Below are 17,996 nucleotides of genomic sequence, written 5' to 3'. Positions count from 1 at the left end.
ATGTTTTTGGGTCTAATTATACTGTTTGACGTATCAGCAACTATTCTTTTTTCTTTTTCAGATAATCGACCTATAAATGAATATCCCTCTAATTGTTTTGTTAGTAGATGATTGTGAAATTTACAAACTACTTTCATACCCCACTAATAATCTATTGCCAAGTTAATCACATATAACTAAAATGGGCAACCATACTTTTTTATACATTCCTTTTACATTGCCCTTATTCTTTTACTACCTAAACTTTCCACTTCATTCGCATGCCAATCTTATTCTAGGTTTTCCCGGGACTCCCAATTCAGAGTTTTTAATCACAATCATAAAACTATTATCTTTTTTAACTTACCTAACCCATGAAATCAAAGCTTTTTTATTACTAAATACTTGCACAACATATTTAGCTTATTACGTCTATATAAACTAACATTTTATGCATTCCATAACAAATTACCTCAAAAACATAATTTTAACTCTTTCATAGTAAATGAATTCATGCAATCATATTTGACATCTAAATTTTCTAGTGATTGATTCCATTATATCAATACAATTCCTAAATTGATCTACATATTACAAGATGTTAAAAAATTATAATAATACCATTAGGAAGCAAAAATAATAATGCCATTACTTAGCAATTTTAATGTTTATGAAAATAGATATTTGGTAATGCAAAATGATTTTCAAATGTGTACTTCCGATAACAGTGTTGCATTGCCAAAAATGGATTTATTTCAATTTTGTTTCTCATTTGGCTATCTATTTTTACAGAATTTAATAAATGTTACAAAATTTTATGGTTTGTTTCTAAGATTTAAAGTTTTTTTTTTTTTTTATCTCGGGAAGAAGGAATAAAGAAGAAGAAAAGAAAGGAAATGTAAATAGGTGTATAACGTTAAAATTGTAATTTACTAAAAGATATATAAGATATTTTATATATGAGTATTTTTGACAGAAAAATATTGAAGTGTGAAGAGAATTTTAAAAGGTGTAAACAGAATATCCTTAAACTTAGTTACGTGCTTAGGTGTCAACTAGTTGGGACATACCAGGCTTTAAAATTTTCTTGTCGCTTCCGCAACATTTATTTAGGGCATTCTTCTCGTGCTATTAGTAAACAAGCGTGGGATAAGATTCTTCAAATTTATGATATTTCTAAAGTCAATGGAGGTTGGTTTACAAGGTAGCAGTTAAGGTGTGATACATTATTTTTTATCATTTTCATAATTTGTCGGGGTGCTTATATTTAAATGATTTGGATGAAAAGAAATGGCAGATTGAATGAAAAAGAAAAAAAATATATATATATATATATAATAGTAAATTTTCACTCTCAAAAAATACCACGCACTAGAGCTGTAGGTAGTATAAAAATATATGGAGAATATCGGCGAAACAAAAACTCTTGTTTGGATATCCATCATTTATGCGAATATCCGCTTTAATGGTATATACAATATGGAAGCCAAATACATCTTAATTATTTTTTTAGATAAATGAAAATATTACTCAAAACCCAATAAATCTTACGGACAAGAGAAACGTTGGAGATAATATGCAGGAAGGAATAAGGATTGGGTTGTAACTGATTCAAAGAGAGGAGCAAAATAAATGAGAGTTCTCTTTCCCTATCTCAATCTCATGGCGGATAAAACGGGAGCCCACTTTCATTTCTTGAACCTTCTCACTTGAACATTCTTCTTTGGTTTTGCTGCTTCTTTTGTTCATCCCCTACTCTCTTCTCTTCCTTTTCCCTTATTTTCCATAACTATAGCAGCTAGATAGCTAGCTCTATTCTTTTATTCTAATGGCTGTGGCTGTGGCTATGGCTTCTGCTGCTAATTGTGTAGTATACTTTAGCAGCAAAACTAACAACATTCCTGTCTTTGAACTCAAAAACCATTCTTGGCCTGCTGCCTTTGTCAACAAACCACCTAACATTTTTGAGAAAAGAAGGTACCTTTCTGTAATCTAATTCACTGTTAAATTTTGTTTTTTCTTTATTGGGTGCTGAAATTGTTGATTTGGAAACTCTTTAGGATGATCTTTTATGCTGCTTGAAGCAAAAAATTTAATGCAATTGTAAATCCATTGGATAATCTCATTCAATCATGTAGTTAATTTCAACTGAATTGAATAAATAAATTTACAAACATATATGATTAGCTCCTTATTCTAGATTTTGTGCATCTTAACGGTGTCTGTCTCCAAGTTGAACAAATGAGTGATTTTGTTAGGAGTTGAATCAGATATGGCAATTTAAGGCACGCCAGACTCTTTAATTAGCTGAGACTAGTTTAAATTGGCTTGTCTATTTCATCTGTGCCAACTGATTAAAGCACACTGCAGTTTGTCTAGCTTTGGCTGCAATTTTATTGTAAAAATCACTCTATCTAAAGGTTTCTTCAATTTACTACTGTTACTCTTCAACTGGATTTGCACTTGCTAACATTGTTTAATGGTTTTATAGTATCTTGATGCCTAATCTCTTACTAAACTACGTCTTCACTCTTAATCATAACAGTGTCAGAATGTCATCTTCAATGACGAGATTCATTCAACGAGCAACACCATCAGGCACAGCTGTGGAGGTGTGGAAGAGCAATAATATATTTGGTTGATTTTTTTAATGAAAATTAATTTTTAATTATGTTTAACTGGCTAAAGTACCATTTCTTATGGTTATATGTTTGAAGAATGATGGAAGTTTCCACGACACTGATACGGTTCCAACCCCCAAAGTTATAATTGACCAAGACTCTGATCCAGACGCCACTGTAGTGGAAATAACCTTTGGCAATCGCCTTGGAGCTCTTCTGGATACCGTATAAATCCATTTACTTACTGCTTTAGAACATCTATATTTTGCTTTCTATATGAAATTTTGAATTGTCACCTTTGTATGATAAGACTTTTTTTGTATCATATAACTATTCGTGAACAAGTTGCAGATGAATGCACTTAAAAATCTTGGGTTGAATGTTACAAAGGCAAATGTCTACCTGGATTCATCTGGGAAGCATAATAAGTTTGCCATCACTAAGGCGTAAGTTGTATGCCTTTCTAGCAGTTGATATTTTCTGTAACATTTAGCTATCTGTGCAGTTAATGAGTGTAATTTTTTTTCTTGTTTGTGGTTAATACTCGTCTAATCCAGCATAAGTCCGTTGTCAAGTAATTTTTTTTTTTTTTTTACAAAAATGATAATTAGTTATAATTGTTGGCTAGGATTATTTTTAAGTGACATTGAAAATACCTGATATACCTCTAGAAACATCAGAAGTGATTAAAGCTGTAATTGTACATACTGTAAATAACTCAAATGTGACAATGGTATGATAAGCATAACAGATTACATCTTTCAAGGAGAGCAAGCAGGTGTAATTATGCCTTTTAATAGGTTTTGAATCTTCAAAAGTTTAGATCACCATTTTGCTAGAATTATTGGGCAGAAGTATAGAACTTCGTTTCCCTTGAACTAAAATCTTGTTATTGTGGCAAACCAATTATAATCTCTTTATCTGATTCATGAAGTACATACACTCAGATGGGGTAAGTCCAAGTTTGGATTTTTTTCTTTTGGCCCGTCAAAAAAACTTTGGAAATTCAATGCAGTTAATAAAACACACTCAGATGAAAATTGAATGTTATGTATCAGTTGTTGTAAGTTGTAACAGCTATTTTAAATGCAATTTTACTTACATAGTGGTGGTGCTTTCCTGTAGTAATACTGGAAGGAAAGTTGAAGACCCGGAACTGCTTGAGGCAATACGATTGACGATTATAAACAACTTGCTTGAGTATCATCCAGTAATCGCCTCTTCTCTTCCCTATTCTTGATGAGGAATCTCTTTGTAAAAGCCTATTGACATGTTAATTTGGGGTCCAGGAATCAAGTTCCAAGTTAGCAATGGGTGCAACCTTCGGTGTTGAGCCACCAAAAGAAAAGGTATTCCTCTTGCAAAGTTTATCTTTTCTTCTCACCAGGTGAGTTCAGGCATTTTCCCATGTTGAATGTTTGTTGAAACAAGCTTTCTGCAGTGACAAGAACACTGTATATTGACATTTGTTGCAATTTCAGTTGGATACTTTTCATGCTTGCTACTGAGACTGTTGCAACTAGTCATAAATGTTACAAATTGTTTATCAATTATTGAGCTGAGCATGATATCTTACATCAGTCTTGACTCAAATTTTGCTTTGCTGGAATTCTCAAGGTTGATGTGGATATTGCAACCCACATACGAGTTGATGATGATGGTCCAGACCGTAGGTAATGGATGCTGTGGTCTCTCTCTAAATGCCGGGGCTTATAGTGTTATACAATACAATTCCTGCCCCCATGTAATTTTGATAGTTTAAGACTAAAGTCTTGGCCCGGTGTTGAAAATTTTGCTAGTTGCCTCCCATGCGTGATGATTTTGGTTTGTTGAATGTAAATGAAAGGGATGATATGTTTTGGCTTTTAGTTGTTTTAATTTTCCATATAATTTATTTTATAAATAAATTTGGTTCAGCTTGCTATATGTGGAGACAGCTGATCGCCCAGGGTTGTTGGTGGATCTTGTAAAAATTATTACCGACATCAGCATTGCTGTTGAGTCTGGGGAGTTTGACACTGAGGTAATCGTTTATTCCTTTTGTTTTTTGTTTTTTAGTTTTTTGTCATCTAGGACATGGTGATTATATTCACATTTCTTTTTCGTTTTTTTTTTTTTTGAAGAATTGCCAATAGCCCAATGGTATTAATTTTCTCTCTACTTTTTACCTTTGCAACCTAGGGATTGTTGGCAAAGGCAAAGTTTCATGTCAGCTACAAGGGTAAAGCGATTATCAAGCCTCTGCAGCAGGTAAAGAGCAATAGAAAAAAAAATTTAGCCCCTGTGAAACGAGTTCCAGTCTGACCTAAAACTTCAATGAGTCATAGTCCACATGCTAACCCAAATTCCACATGCTAGACAGAAATGTCGGTTTTCTGAAGAACATCAAAGTAGAGTTTGTATAGTATTAATCATTTAGGTGGTGCATTTATCCTAATTGCTTTCTTTGGGCATCTTTTTTAAAGACATGATAAGCTGTTGCCAACTTTGTGATCATGAAGTTTTGCTATATGAAATCTGGCAGGTTCTTGCTAATAGTTTACGGTATTTCTTGAGGCGTCCAACTACTGAGGAGGCGAGTTTTTGAGCCACAATGTAAGCCTAGCCAAGTTTAGAGCATATACATCAATGGATTTTAGAACTATCCCCAATTGACCAAGGGGGTGAATTTTAGAATGTTCTTCGCAATTATCTCTTGCAGGAATTCTATAAACTGTAATGATGTTGTACAACTAATTTATTTATGTGGTCATGACTTCATAAATCATACAAAATAAAAAGGCAACTTTATAATGGTGGATATTTAGTACCCACTGTGCCCCGCATGCTTGTACAAATTGAAAGCTCCCCTAGTTGTACCCTTGATTCAGGCACAGTTGTCTTTGGAACTGTCAACTTAAATTAAAAAAATTAATCCCACCGTTGTAGATGCAGAAGATTTGACAGCAGTAAAAAAACAGCACCATTGCTGCACCGCTAATAACAACCGAGACATGGTTGACTGATGTTCGTCCCTATTTTTCCTAGCAATCCCATACTTTGTTTGTATCCTTCCTTGCGGTACTTTTATCATACTATTTTGTTTTAGAACTTCCATGCTTTAAAAAATAGGCCTTACCAAGAGCATAATCCGCGAATGAGTGATTGTCGTAGGAAATAGGACAGGGTTTACCTTTGAATATGTAAATCACAGTCGCATCGGATTACGTCACAGCAGAAAAACATATAGCTTCCAGGTAATTGGAGTATTATTAGGAAGACAGATGGGGAGGCGAAAAACGGGAAATCAAAGTCTTCAACTTCTCAACATTTGAGTATAACCACGACTAGACAAAATAAAGAAAATATGTTTGAAATGCGAAAAAAAATATCATTTGATTTTCTTTTTCCCTTTCAATCCCCACATTGAGTTCATTTACATTAGCTAATCCATAGAGTCTCTTCTTCAGCCACCATAAGATAGCCATGAACAAGTAAAACAAATGTTATTCAAATAATCATTTTAACGGCATCAAGAAATGAGCACATGGAGAAGAAGAAATATCAGGAACTTCAGTGGAAATTTCAAGCTGGAGAACCAGATAACGGACTAGAGCAGACGATTATATTTTCTGAAGCGTCAGGATGAACAACACCCACCCTTTTTTGCCTCCATATCAGATTCTTGGTTGTCATCCCCTTGTAAAACCACAGTCTTCCCATTCAATGAAGCATCCTGCTTCTTGAGCTCATGAGATATCATAACTTTCCGGCTCAATATGTTGTAGATCTCTTTAACGACTGTCTGAAAAGCAGCTGCTACATTCGAGGAATCAAGGGCAGAAGTCTCCATGAAAAACAAACCCTGTGCCTCTGCCAAGGCCTTTCCTTCAGCAGTGGATACTTCCCTGGCATCCCTGAGATCTGACTTGTTGCCTACTAAAATGGTGACTACATTCATGTCAGAGTGAGCTGTTCAAAATGACAAAGCACAAAGTCAATCTTTAGCCATCAAGGGTCAAAAAATCCATAATATTTGCAAGAAAGGCTTGGAAAGGAAGCACCAATCTAGTTACTAAAATTTGCCATAATATGGCTAACAGTCACTTTGGAAACAAGATAAAATTAACCTATCTTGGACTCGTGAAGTTGGATAAATCATACAAAAGAGATTCTCATCGAGAAAGTTTCCACATGAATCATCAGTGTAATAAAGAAAAGACAAGTTCATCATCGTTTCATCAGTGTAATAAAGAAAAGACAAGATCATCTTCATTCTTACTGTGAAGTTCATTTAGCCATCTGCCAATGCTATCAAAAGTCTGTCGTCTGCTGATATCATACACAAGGAGAGCTCCAACTGCACCTCGGTAATATGCAGATGTAACAGCCCTGAAGCGCTCCTGACCAGCAGTATCCCAAATCTGTGCCTTAATCTCCTTCCCATTTATATCCATCTTCTGGGTTTGAAACTCTACTCCTATGGTGGACTTTGAATTAGGGTAGAACTCATCCCTAGCAAATCTTGCAAGTAAATTTGATTTCCCAACAGCTGAATCACCAATCAGTACAATCTTGAAAAGGTAATCCTCAGTTTTCTCTTCTTCTGAAACATAAGCCATTTTCCAACCTTCCAAGGATAGTCACTCTATAAAACCATATCAACAATGAATAAAAATCAGCATTCAGTTTCTTTTCTAAGACTAGAATTATCACCTAAGAAACACCAACCTTATCCTATTCAAGAACAGAAACAGGTTTAGAGAAGAAAAGAACAAAGGCAGCTGGAAAAGGAAACTTGAAAGGCAGGGAAGGCATAAAAAGTACAAAGGTGCCACTTCACAATTGCTTATATGCAGAATCTGAGAAAATACCTATCTTGTGAAGCAAATATTGGGTCAATTGAATAAAAAAGGAACAACTTCTACTCCATTCTCTGCATCCTGCAACGTAGGCGAATCTACCCTGAGTGCTTTATGACCCCTTCCAAATGAATATGTTAAGTTCCCTGCAGTGACAACACAAAATAGAGAGATAAACCACTAGCATATGCTGCAACTGGGTCCAACAACTAGTAAGAAGAGAAGGATCCTCAAGTATAATCAATCAGCATAAATAAAAATAAAAATTGCCATGGTTTAGAGTAAAATAACAGTGTACAGCTAAAATATTCATGATAAGTAAATTTTTTATCTGAATTTAAAGTGTAAAATAGTTAACTGATTAAGTGCAACATGTGATAATATATTAATATAATCCTTAGAAGGCAAGGAACAGTACCTTGATCCCTCCTTAGAACTTCCTGCCACCTTGCCTGGATCATGAATATCTCACTTAAGTTCCATCTACCACTTAGATCTTTGAAGCTCAAAACAAGAACATATGATAAAAGTCAGATCATTAGTGCAAAATACATTTTCATGACAAGTTACTTTAGAAGATACAGAAAACCTCATAAATGCCAAATTAGCAGTCTCAAACAAGACCGAATAAAATATGCAAATAATGGATTGGAACTAAAAACACATCTCACACAACAAGCCAACGAATTTATTCCAAATAATAATGCACTTAAGATTCCTATGTTCCATTTTGCCTCTTAACCAGTAAAACATCATATTGACTTTTGTATGAACTTTAAAAATTGCAGATATAAGCAACATTAAATAAAAAAAAAAAAAAAGAAAAAGATAGAGGCCAGAATTGGAAGGTTAAGAACTGATAAAATTCTTTGAACAAAATTTCTATAGCTAAGAAGACCTTCAAGAAATCAATGATGTAACAGATCATCTCCAACTACAAATATAAGATGCTTGATAGTATCGCAATATGCATGAACTATGCACTAGACTTTACAAGATAACAGATAATCGTTCAATAGGATTGCTTTTGAACATTACCTCTGGACCACCATGCAGAAAAAATATAGAACTTCACATATAAACAAAGCCTCGTACTTTCAGTTTTAACTGTGGCGTGCTGTTAATAAGGTTTTTTTGTCTTTTTCTTTGTCTTAATTATGAAAGATGCTGAAAACTCAGTCTTTAAAAGGGTTTCTTTCTTTTTCTCTTTCTATTTATTTCTTTATAGGTGAGTCTTTTAAAGAGTTAAAATTACAGATTCAAAAATTTTACCCCACATACTTCACTGAAATTGGAAAAACTAGTAAACCCTGACCACGAGATAAACTATAAATCCAGGTAAATCAATTCCAACAATCAAAGAGTAAGAAATTAAGATATGCTCTTCACCACAAAGTACAGTATCTGCATCGTGAAAAAGAGAGATCAAATTATGACATGCAAGGTTCAGTTTCCCATCAAAGAGATGCCATTAGAAACTTAAATCAACAAGCGAACTACCATCAAATTTTATATAATTCGAAGTTGACACAAATACCACCAGAACAAGTGACTCAACCAAGTTCACATATTGAACCGCTTTTTAACTATGGACATTAAAAAAAAAACCCAAAGCCCAAAACCATTCTAATCAAGATATACAGATATAAAATTCGATTTCCATATTATCGAACTTGTAAATGTCAGTTAAAAACACTACTTCAAGCATTATTGGGCGAAATGATAATATAATTAATCACGTATAGAATCACTAGCATCTAAGTTATTAACGAAATAAATATTAGCAATATCATACAAAATAAATTGTTTATATATATTATATAAAACAAAAAACAAAAATGTGATTGAGAAATCGGCATTGACGAATTATCCAGAAACAAGTAAAATAGAAACCCAATTCGTAAATCAAATTCATAAACACATCAAATAAACAAAATTAAGGGTCTAAAAATTCAAAGAAAGAAATCGTGTTTCATTGCACTCACCAGCTATAAGAAGAAGAATTCAGAGGGTCCCTGCACCCTTCGTTCTCTCTCAGAATTACAATCAAATTAAAGGGTTAAGAATGGATCTGATACAAAAAGAATGCAATGATTTGCTAATGTTAATGCCTTAGAGAACAAAAATCAAAGGATTAAACGGTTGTTCTTTGTGTGAGAAATAATGAGGCTTAGGCTTTTCCAAGTAGACGACGGAGCGCAGAGACAATCCCAGATTCGCATTTACTCTTCCTACCAGACCAGTTTAGCCTCCCATTAAGTTCCTGGGCTCATTTTTGGGCTTATTTTTCCTTCCTTGGACTATGGACCCAGACTTTTCCAAACCATATAAAAATTTAGTACTGCTTTATTTCTATTTTCGCTTTCTTAATGGAAAAAGATGCTTCAAAAACAGAGAGGATAGAAGTGAAAGATACTAATCCATGTGGCAAGTTACATCTTGTCATAAAAATTGTGTCTGGTAACAATTGTACCCAAATTATTGTACGAATTGAAATCGTACATGTCAACTTAATAAAAAAATAAATCAAGTAGTTTGATTTGTTTAATAGAATATGAACCATTTAAATTCTGACAACTCAAAGAGATAAGAAATGTCAAGGACATTGAGAGGAATATCTACTAGTCCGGCGCTTTGAATGATTTTGCATAAAAAATTGCTTTCCAATGTTCTAGTTGTGGGAGAACCATATGCAAAAACTATAGTTGAAATGAAACAAGGGATGTTTGAGTCCACGGCCTAAGCTAAGGGATATCCATCAAGTCCAAGTGATAATGGAGGAATATATGTTCTTTTTTATTTGAACTTTTCACATAAAACAGATTATGTTACGGCCTATATTGCTGACATGTTTTTAAATGATACGGGCCACAGAAGGCTAGAGTAAAGCTATATTCAGCCAACATTTATCATCTTGCAGTGCCTTGTCTACACCAAAACTAAGCTTGTGGGTTGTGGCATGATGCAGTCGCCAACCTTCTTGAAATTAATCGAATGCAGCGGATGGATTCGGCGGCCTTGCAGTTAGGTGCTGCAGCCACAGAGAAGCAGGACCCACACCCCATACTGTGTCGCTGCCATTGCCACTTTTATTTGCCTAGATGCACGAACTTCAGCTGCTGCTTCTGCTGAAGCAGCTAGCTAATTGGCCACTTCCACGTGGTTAAATGCAATCTTTAGCTCTCCAAAAATAGCAGGACCACCATTCGTAGTTTTGACGTTTTGAACACGAAAATCAGTACGAAAGATTTCTTTTATCTGTTGCATTCATTGTAGTTAAACCATCAAGAACAGAGATAGGATCTATATATGTGATTATATAAATTTTAAACTTTGTGCTGACAACATTAGACTGTTTGATACGGAGAAAATGTCAGAGTAAATAATTGAAAAGGAAGGGGCATGATCAAAAGTTCAGGGCGTGCATGGTAATCAACTTAGTAAAATAGGTTGCCGACGGTTTGATGAGATATTGGAATACCAATAGTTTAGGTGTCGGGAGCTACACCATTCTGTCAATCATGGTGCTGCATTTGGGATTTTCTTATTGTAGGATGTGTTTGAATTGGGCCTTGTCTAATGAAAAATGAAAAATCTGTATTTCTCCAGCTCCAGGCAAACTCTGAAATCAATAATTCTGCCTACTGCTACTGGCCTTTTGATCTCGTAATTCTACGTGGCATTTAGGCCTTCCATTTTACTCTGCTGCTCGCTTCTGTTATGTTGGCAGATGAGCAGGATCTGTTCCTACTATTCCAAAACATAAAATCTTGCTAGATTATTGGTTAGTTATTGGGTGAATTTATATGATGAACACTGAGGGATATTGGTAGTCATGAAATCAGGAATGACTTTGTTCTTTACTATTCTAAAGTACAATCAAACAACAAAAATGATAACTTTTTGTTGTATGCATAATTTAACAAAAAAAAAAACTAACAAACAATTTTTTTAATCGTAAGTTACAGTTTCTACAAATTCGATTGCTCAATATATGCATTTTCTTTTTGTGTTTAAAAATAGATCATGCAATATGCAATATTTAAAAGCCTTTTACTTATTATCAGATTCGCTGCTATACTGTTCAGTGAATACAGAACTTCACAGCTTAACAGATTCTTTTTGGTGAAAGTAGGGAATAATTATTATTAAACCAAGACAATTAATAGACGCAGAAGTAGTTTGTTTTAGGAGTTTATCAGATTTTCCGATCAAAGTATGTAACTTAATTTGTTAGAAATGCTGATTCGCATCAAAATCTTTGAGAAGAGCTCAAAAAAGCAATGACTTTAGCATATGTGATCTCAAAAAAAAAAAAAAAAAACCACTTTACAAAGACTGCTATATTTATCATAACTTAAACTGGATGACCAATGGAGAAAAACGTGTTGAACCTCAAAAGAACTACTCTTACTACTCTAAATATAGTAATAAAGAGTTAAATTGAGACAATGGAACAGTAGAAAAAGATGGTGGGGATCGCTTTCCACATCGGTTTATCTTCCAAATCGTTCCAGCAGTCTGTCAATATCTGCTACATAAAGAAAGAAAACAATTTGGAGTCATTTAGTAGAGAATTAAGAAACCTCAAACTCAAAGACTAAGGAGATTAATCTTTCTGCAAGTACAAATCTTCATTGAATTATCAGCTTCTGTAGAGTCAGATCTGTGACACATTCATTTGGTAACCTTCTACCTATACTTTTATGGACTGTGTTACTTGTATATCCAAACACTTTTAGATGGCAATGTATGGCATTAACACACATTCATACATGAAAATAGTATAATCTGTTTGCTGGTTTCCATTTTCTACAATCAATATGATTAGAAATGAAAGTTGATATTTGGTACAATATTGAGGATTAAGGAGTAACTATTTTAAAGGTTGTCCTAGTGGACTCTTAATAAATGAATACGTTTCCTAAAAAACAAAAGTATTAGAACTCGGAAACGTTCAAGCTTTAAGTAACTAAATAGCGTTCATCTATCTATACAGATGTAAAATTCATTAAAAGCTCATGAACATGAAGTTTTCTATTAAAATTAAATTTTAAAAATTAATAATTCGAACATATCTCATGTATTTTACTATTATTTCCTTTATCCAAAAACATGCAAATCTTCAAAAAATTTTCCCTCAAAGCTATCTTATCGTGCCCAAACATTTCGGAGCAATGGATTAATATTGTAAATCGCGGCCCAACGTGCCACTTAACATAAAATCCTACTGAAGAGTCCGAAGAATCAGTTTCCTTATACGGCTTGGTCAAAGAAGAAGGTCGCGACACCCATATTTGAACTAATTGCGGATTAATCCTGATTAGCTGTTTGGTTTATCCCATTTCTTTGGATAATGCCACATAATAGTTTTATTTTTGAATAATTGAATTTTATCATCATCCAAACGATTACGATTTGCATGAATAAGAATGGTTAACCTGACGATTTGTTGTGGCTTATCTTTTGAGTATCTTAACTTTCGCTGCTTCAAAGTTTTTGTTATGGAAATAGCAACACGTTCAAAGCTTAATTAATTACATGGTACTAAGTTAATTTTATTAAAACTTGATCTGGAAATAAGAAAGATAGTCAATTTCAATGTTGTTGCTTCTCTTTTTTATATAATTTTGATGCCATCTCTGAATTCAATTCACAGGAAAAATGTCGCTGGAATATCCATATGTATAGTTCTAAATGGGATTTGGCAATCAATCAGAAAGGATTTCTATTCCAACTCTGAACTCTTTCTGTCCCTATTTCTCTGTGGTTTGTTTGAATTTGAATGCTTCTTTGGATAGATAATTCATAACTTTCAACAAAAGAAATTTCAGTTTGCCTGTAATGACAAAATGGTGGAAGGTGGCATCTCGAAAACAGATAAGACACAGTTTGCTGAATGCTGGAAGACAACATGGAAGACTCCTTACATTATGAGGCTTGCACTGTCAGCGGGGATTGGAGGGTTCCTATTTGGTTATGACACAGGTACCAGTATGTGTGTTAATCTACAACATAAATGATGTTAGTCACTCAAGGAAACATGTCTTATTTTACTAATATATGATCATTGTTGAAGTACAGGAGTAATTTCTGGTGCCCTACTTTATATTCGTGAGGACTTTCCAGAAGTTGACAGGAAAACATGGCTACAGGTTAGATAGTCGTTACCATCTCCTTTCATGTTTACGGAAATGAAATCAGGAGGGACAAAGAAAAGAATGTTCATATTTCGGATTTCCTTATCGTTCCAATGTTTTAACATGTTGATTTGCAGGAAACCATTGTGAGTATGGCTGTAGCAGGTGCTATTATTGGAGCTGCATTTGGAGGATGGATAAATGACAGATTCGGAAGAAAACTATCAATTTTGGTTGCTGATGTTCTTTTCTTTGTGGGTGCCATAGTTATGGCTCTCTCTCCAGCTCCGTGGATGATTATTGTTGGAAGAATTTTTGTTGGTTTTGGAGTCGGAATGGCTTCAATGACAGCACCTCTTTATATTTCAGAAGCTTCCCCTGCTAGAATCCGAGGTGCACTTGTTAGCACCAATGGTTTGCTAATTACAGGAGGGCAGTTTCTGTCTTATCTAATCAATCTGGCCTTCACTCATGTAAGAGATAATAATGGCTACAATTGAAAATTTATCTTCTCTTATTCTCTTAAGTTTAAGTGTAAATATAGGAATGTTTGATGGGACTCCTCCGTATCTCTCCAATGACAAACAAAAATTTTCACAATCAATATTATTATTGTGTTTCAGGCCCCTGGAACCTGGCGTTGGATGCTTGGAGTGGCTGGACTCCCTGCCGTGGTTCAATTTTTCTTGATGCTGTCACTTCCTGAGTCTCCTAGATGGCTTTACAGACAGGTTAAATCTTGACCCTATTGATGCAATCAGAAAATTTTTGTTGAAGGAATTCTTGCTAGATTTTTGCAATAATAATATTAAGCATGTATTGTTGTTGATGTTTAGAATAAGGTAGAAGAGTCCAGGTCCATCCTACAAAAAATTTATCCTGCTGACCAAGTATAATAACAATAAACCATATATTGTTGTTGACCTTTAGAATAAGCTAGAAAGTCTAAGTCCATCCTAGAAAAAAATTATGCTGCTGACCAAGTATAATAATAATAACCATATATTGTTGTTGATGTTTAGAATAAGGTAGAAGAGTCCAGGTCCATCCTAGAGAAAATTTATCCTGCTGACGAAGTTGAAGATGAGTTGACTGCCTTGAGAATCTCTGTGGAAACTGAAAAGGCTGATGAGCATGCAATTGGGGATAATCTGATACAAAAGGTGAAGGGTGCTTTGAGCAATGTTGTAGTTCGAAGGGGACTCTATGCTGGTGTGACTGTTCAGGTGGCTCAGCAATTTTCAGGCATCAATACTGTAATGTATTATAGCCCAACCATAGTTCAGTTCGCTGGATTTGCATCAAACAAGACAGCAATGGCCCTTTCTCTAATAACTTCTGGTCTTAATGCTATTGGCTCTATTGCCAGCATGACTTTTGTTGACAGATATGGCAGGAGAAGGATGATGATTATTTCTATGATAGGAATCATCACTTGCCTTGCAGCGTTATCGATCGTGTTCTCTCAGGCTGCCAGCCATTCTCCAAAAGTTGACCAGTTCGAATCCATGCACTTTGCTTCAAATGCTACATGTCCTAGTTTTGTCTCAGCTGTTAATCCAGCATCATGGAACTGTTTGTCTTGCTTGAAAGCTGAGTGTGGTTTCTGTGCTAATGGGGTAAATGAAGTAAGTATATTTTCCTTTTTCACTCATTAATCAATCCAATATTGTCTCACTTCCAACCTCACTATTGGTTGCAGGTATAAAAAGAATCCTAAATTACTATTAGCAGACATTTGATAACTCCATAATTACGTTAAGTAATAAATAAATCCATAGCAGCAATGACCTTTGAGTTTGATTGTTGTTAAACTTTAAACCAATTAAATTTGATTGATTTATATATTCTTTTCTTTGTTCAGTATTCTCCCGGAGCATGCTTGGCATTGACCACAGATCTAAAGAATTCGTGTCGTGGACAACATCGTACTTGGTTCAAGGATGGTTGCCCAAGCAGAATCGGATTTCTGGCAGTCGTTCTCCTAGGATTGTATATCATTTCGTACTCCCCTGGAATGGGAACTGTCCCATGGATTGTGAACTCTGAGATTTACCCACTTAGGTACAGAGGTATTGGCGGAGGAATGGCTGCAGTTTCTAACTGGGTCTCCAATCTCATTGTCAGCGAGACATTTTTAACCTTGACAAAAGCTCTGGGTTCCTCTGGCACATTCCTCCTGTTTGCTGCAGTTTGCGTGATTGGACTTATTTGCATCTACTGGTTTGTACCTGAAACCAAAGGACTGCAGTTCGAAGAGGTTGAGCGGATGCTGAAAACTGGTTTCAAGCCGAAAGCATTCAGGAAAATGTCAAAGGGTGAGTCCGAACCTGCCTAGGCGGAAGTATATTTTTGTTGAAGGCCCTCCCTGTGGCTGTTTGTTTTACTTTCATTGATAACCTTGCAATTCAGTTGCAATCGTATTAATGATGAAATAAATACGGCAGCGACAATTTCTATAGCATTTACGTCTACAGAGATTTCTTGGTTTATTATATACGCGCGTTATATTTTATTGTGTGGTTTATGATGTGCATAGTAGTAAATAGGTAACGAGGAATTAAAACGAAAACCTATTCTTCACAATTTAGAGGAGCCTTCCGAACAGGGATACTTATTTTTGTGCCATAAATATTTAACTAGTTACCATTGGAAATACGAAGGCAACATGCTGCAATTGCGGATTATTACCGGTCAGTACATTTCGTTAATATCGGTCATTAAATTTTATTTAAAATTAGATAAATTTCTTAGGTATATCTTATAAAACTAAAATAAAAGTGCCCCTAATGTTTAAACGTAAAATTTAGATATTTTATGATTTATTTTATTTTTTTTTATCCAAAACTATTTTTTTTTCATTTTTTATTTTTTTCATATGAATTCATTCTCTCTCTTAAAATCCATTCCCTCCCTCAAATCAAATCAATTATCTTTTAAACCTAAACCAACTGATTAACAACATCCTTCAAACCACTAAAAAACTCTTACAACATCGAAAATTCTTCACATTCCCTCTCTTTACTTCCGAACCTTAAACAAAAAAAAATTAACCACCCAGAAATTGGATTCCTTCTCTTTAAACTTTCAAACTTTGAATACAAAAAATTAACAATCCAAAAATTGGAGTTGATCTACGGCTCACCTCCTGCTGTCCACCCACCGTGCGCTATTCAGTAGTTTTCGAAAGCCTCAAACAAATCCTCTTCTTCTCTTTTCTTCTTCTTCTTTTAGAATTTTCCAAGTCTCCAGCACAAACCTAGGTCAAAACACTAAATAAAAATTGCTACCACTTTTTAAATTTCTCAACTACTTTCAAACTCTTAAGAACTACACCAAATCAGAACCAAAAAACCCAAAAATTGCTAACATCCCATTACCTCAGCCAGTGTCTGTTACCTTGCCAAGACCACTGAGGACTTCTTCTTCTTCTACTCCTTTTATACCAGTAATGCTTCTTCCCTCTGTTTATAAGAATAAATCTTAAGAGATCGAACCCTAAATCTCATAACTTTGTTGTAATTTTCTGTTTTATTGCTTGGGTGGTAATTTTTTGTTTCTGTGACTGAATTTCTGATAGTGGATTTTTCTTTAAGATTGTTTGCTAGAATTCTGATTTGTTTCTGAGTTGTTCTGGTGAGGTTTTGTTTGTGAATTTTTTACTGCTTGCTTTGTGAATTTTGGCTTTCTAGATTGAGTCGATTCCTGACAGCTTCCTGTTTGTTGGCAATAAAATAAATATTTTTTTATGGCTTGAAAATTACTGTTTGTGAATTGATATGGGTTTAAAAGGAGAATTAATTTGATTTTAGAAAGAGGAAAAAGTAGTTTTTAGAGAGAATATAAATTTTTAAGAAGAGAGTATGAATTCAGATAAAAAAATAAAAACAGTAACGATTTTAGATAAAAACAATAAAAAATATTAAATAGTTAAGTATTATATTTTAAATCTTAAAAAATATTTTATTTTGATTGTAATCATAAAATGTATTTTTGAAATTTATCCTTCAAAATTTTATTTAAATATTAATTTATCCTAATACAATAACTAAACTTTATTAATTATATTAAATGTTATCATCATTTCATCCAAAATTAATAAAAAAAATCTTATCATTCTAATAAATTTCATTTAAAAATAAAAAATTTATAGAACAATGTTACTGCAAAATAAGTAATCACTCAATGCGGCAAAAAATTGTGGTGGCTATAATTGTTTTGATGATATTAAAGTAAAAACTAAGATATATTAAAGTAAAAACAATGATAAGCAAAAGATCTTTTAGTGAAATTTCTTTTAATTTTTTGTCTAAAATTGCTAATGTGAAAAGCATAAAAAAAAAATATTGATGTGATAGTTAATGTGAGAACTAAAATAGTCAACTTGTATTTTTTTCATTAATTTTTTTTTGACT

At 34.0% G+C, this 17,996-nt stretch overlaps 3 protein-coding genes and 1 long non-coding RNA gene across 5 annotated transcripts; 2 read left to right on the top strand and 2 right to left on the bottom strand.

The window, feature by feature from the left end:
- Positions 1–1,483: 1,483 nt before the first annotated feature.
- LOC111275268 (ACT domain-containing protein ACR11-like) lies at positions 1,484–5,398 on the top strand. The gene is made up of 10 exons (XM_022860484.2): positions 1,484–1,956; positions 2,525–2,591; positions 2,697–2,825; positions 2,952–3,046; positions 3,726–3,810; positions 3,890–3,949; positions 4,218–4,273; positions 4,518–4,623; positions 4,782–4,850; positions 5,125–5,398. The coding sequence occupies exons 1-10, from the start codon at positions 1,808–1,810 to the stop codon at positions 5,185–5,187; spliced, it is 879 nt and encodes a 292-aa protein (XP_022716219.1). The 5' UTR covers positions 1,484–1,807; the 3' UTR covers positions 5,188–5,398.
- Positions 5,399–5,956: 558 nt separating this feature from the next.
- LOC111275269 (ras-related protein RABA5a) lies at positions 5,957–9,662 on the bottom strand. Of its 2 annotated transcripts, none has more exons than XM_022860487.2 (5): positions 9,427–9,662; positions 7,860–7,937; positions 7,454–7,587; positions 6,862–7,227; positions 5,957–6,551 (listed from the first exon to the last, which is right to left on the bottom strand). In XM_022860487.2, exons 4-5 carry the CDS (start codon positions 7,199–7,201, stop codon positions 6,220–6,222), a joined length of 672 nt encoding a protein of 223 aa, XP_022716222.1. In that variant the 5' UTR covers positions 7,202–7,227; positions 7,454–7,587; positions 7,860–7,937; positions 9,427–9,662; the 3' UTR covers positions 5,957–6,219. The 2 variants fall into 2 exon arrangements, with proteins under 2 accessions (XP_022716222.1, XP_022716223.1); XM_022860488.2 differs by having other exon boundaries at positions 7,860–7,945; positions 9,427–9,632.
- A 65-nt stretch (positions 9,663–9,727) lies between these two features.
- Positions 9,728–15,977, top strand: LOC111274056 (inositol transporter 4-like). The gene is made up of 7 exons (XM_022858712.2): positions 9,728–9,846; positions 13,333–13,429; positions 13,526–13,596; positions 13,719–14,054; positions 14,205–14,312; positions 14,604–15,209; positions 15,446–15,977. Exons 1-7 carry the CDS (start codon positions 9,811–9,813, stop codon positions 15,917–15,919), a joined length of 1,728 nt encoding a protein of 575 aa, XP_022714447.2. The 5' UTR covers positions 9,728–9,810; the 3' UTR covers positions 15,920–15,977.
- LOC149511363 (uncharacterized) lies at positions 15,689–17,487 on the bottom strand. Its single transcript, XR_016333961.1, has 4 exons — positions 16,962–17,487; positions 16,727–16,840; positions 15,912–15,981; positions 15,689–15,826 (listed from the first exon to the last, which is right to left on the bottom strand). It is a non-coding gene; the product is annotated as an uncharacterized LOC149511363 (long non-coding RNA).
- Between the last annotated feature and the right edge of the window lie 509 nt (positions 17,488–17,996).

Source organism: Durio zibethinus, chromosome 26 (assembly GCF_047325235.1).
Source record: "Durio zibethinus cultivar Kanyao isolate XHJ-2024 chromosome 26, ASM4732523v1, whole genome shotgun sequence".
NCBI classification, from domain to species: Eukaryota; Viridiplantae; Streptophyta; class Magnoliopsida; order Malvales; family Malvaceae; genus Durio; species Durio zibethinus.
This window is presented reverse-complemented; position numbering and strand designations above follow the sequence as displayed.

What these genes read in the sequence shown, in the direction of transcription:
- LOC111275268 (XM_022860484.2), top strand. Translation starts at nt 1,808, where the DNA reads ATGGCTGTGGCTGTGGCTATGGCTTCTGCTGCTAATTGTGTAGTATAC. An exon ending in AACATTTTTGAGAAAAGAAG is followed by an intron (nt 1,957 to 2,524) that starts GTACCTTTCTGT and finishes TAATCATAACAG; the next exon opens with TGTCAGAATGTCATCTTCAA. An exon ending in TTATCAAGCCTCTGCAGCAG is followed by an intron (nt 4,851 to 5,124) that starts GTAAAGAGCAAT and finishes GAAATCTGGCAG; the next exon opens with GTTCTTGCTAATAGTTTACG.
- LOC111274056 (XM_022858712.2), top strand. Translation starts at nt 9,811, where the DNA reads ATGGAAAAAGATGCTTCAAAAACAGAGAGGATAGAA. An exon ending in CCTATTTGGTTATGACACAG is followed by an intron (nt 13,430 to 13,525) that starts GTACCAGTATGT and finishes GTTGAAGTACAG; the next exon opens with GAGTAATTTCTGGTGCCCTA. An exon ending in GTGCTAATGGGGTAAATGAA is followed by an intron (nt 15,210 to 15,445) that starts GTAAGTATATTT and finishes TTCTTTGTTCAG; the next exon opens with TATTCTCCCGGAGCATGCTT.
- LOC111275269 (XM_022860487.2), bottom strand. Translation starts at nt 7,201, where the DNA reads ATGGCTTATGTTTCAGAAGAAGAGAAAACTGAGGATTACCTTTTCAAG. An exon ending in ATGGCTAAATGAACTTCACA is followed by an intron (nt 6,552 to 6,861) that starts GTAAGAATGAAG and finishes CATTTTGAACAG; the next exon opens with CTCACTCTGACATGAATGTA.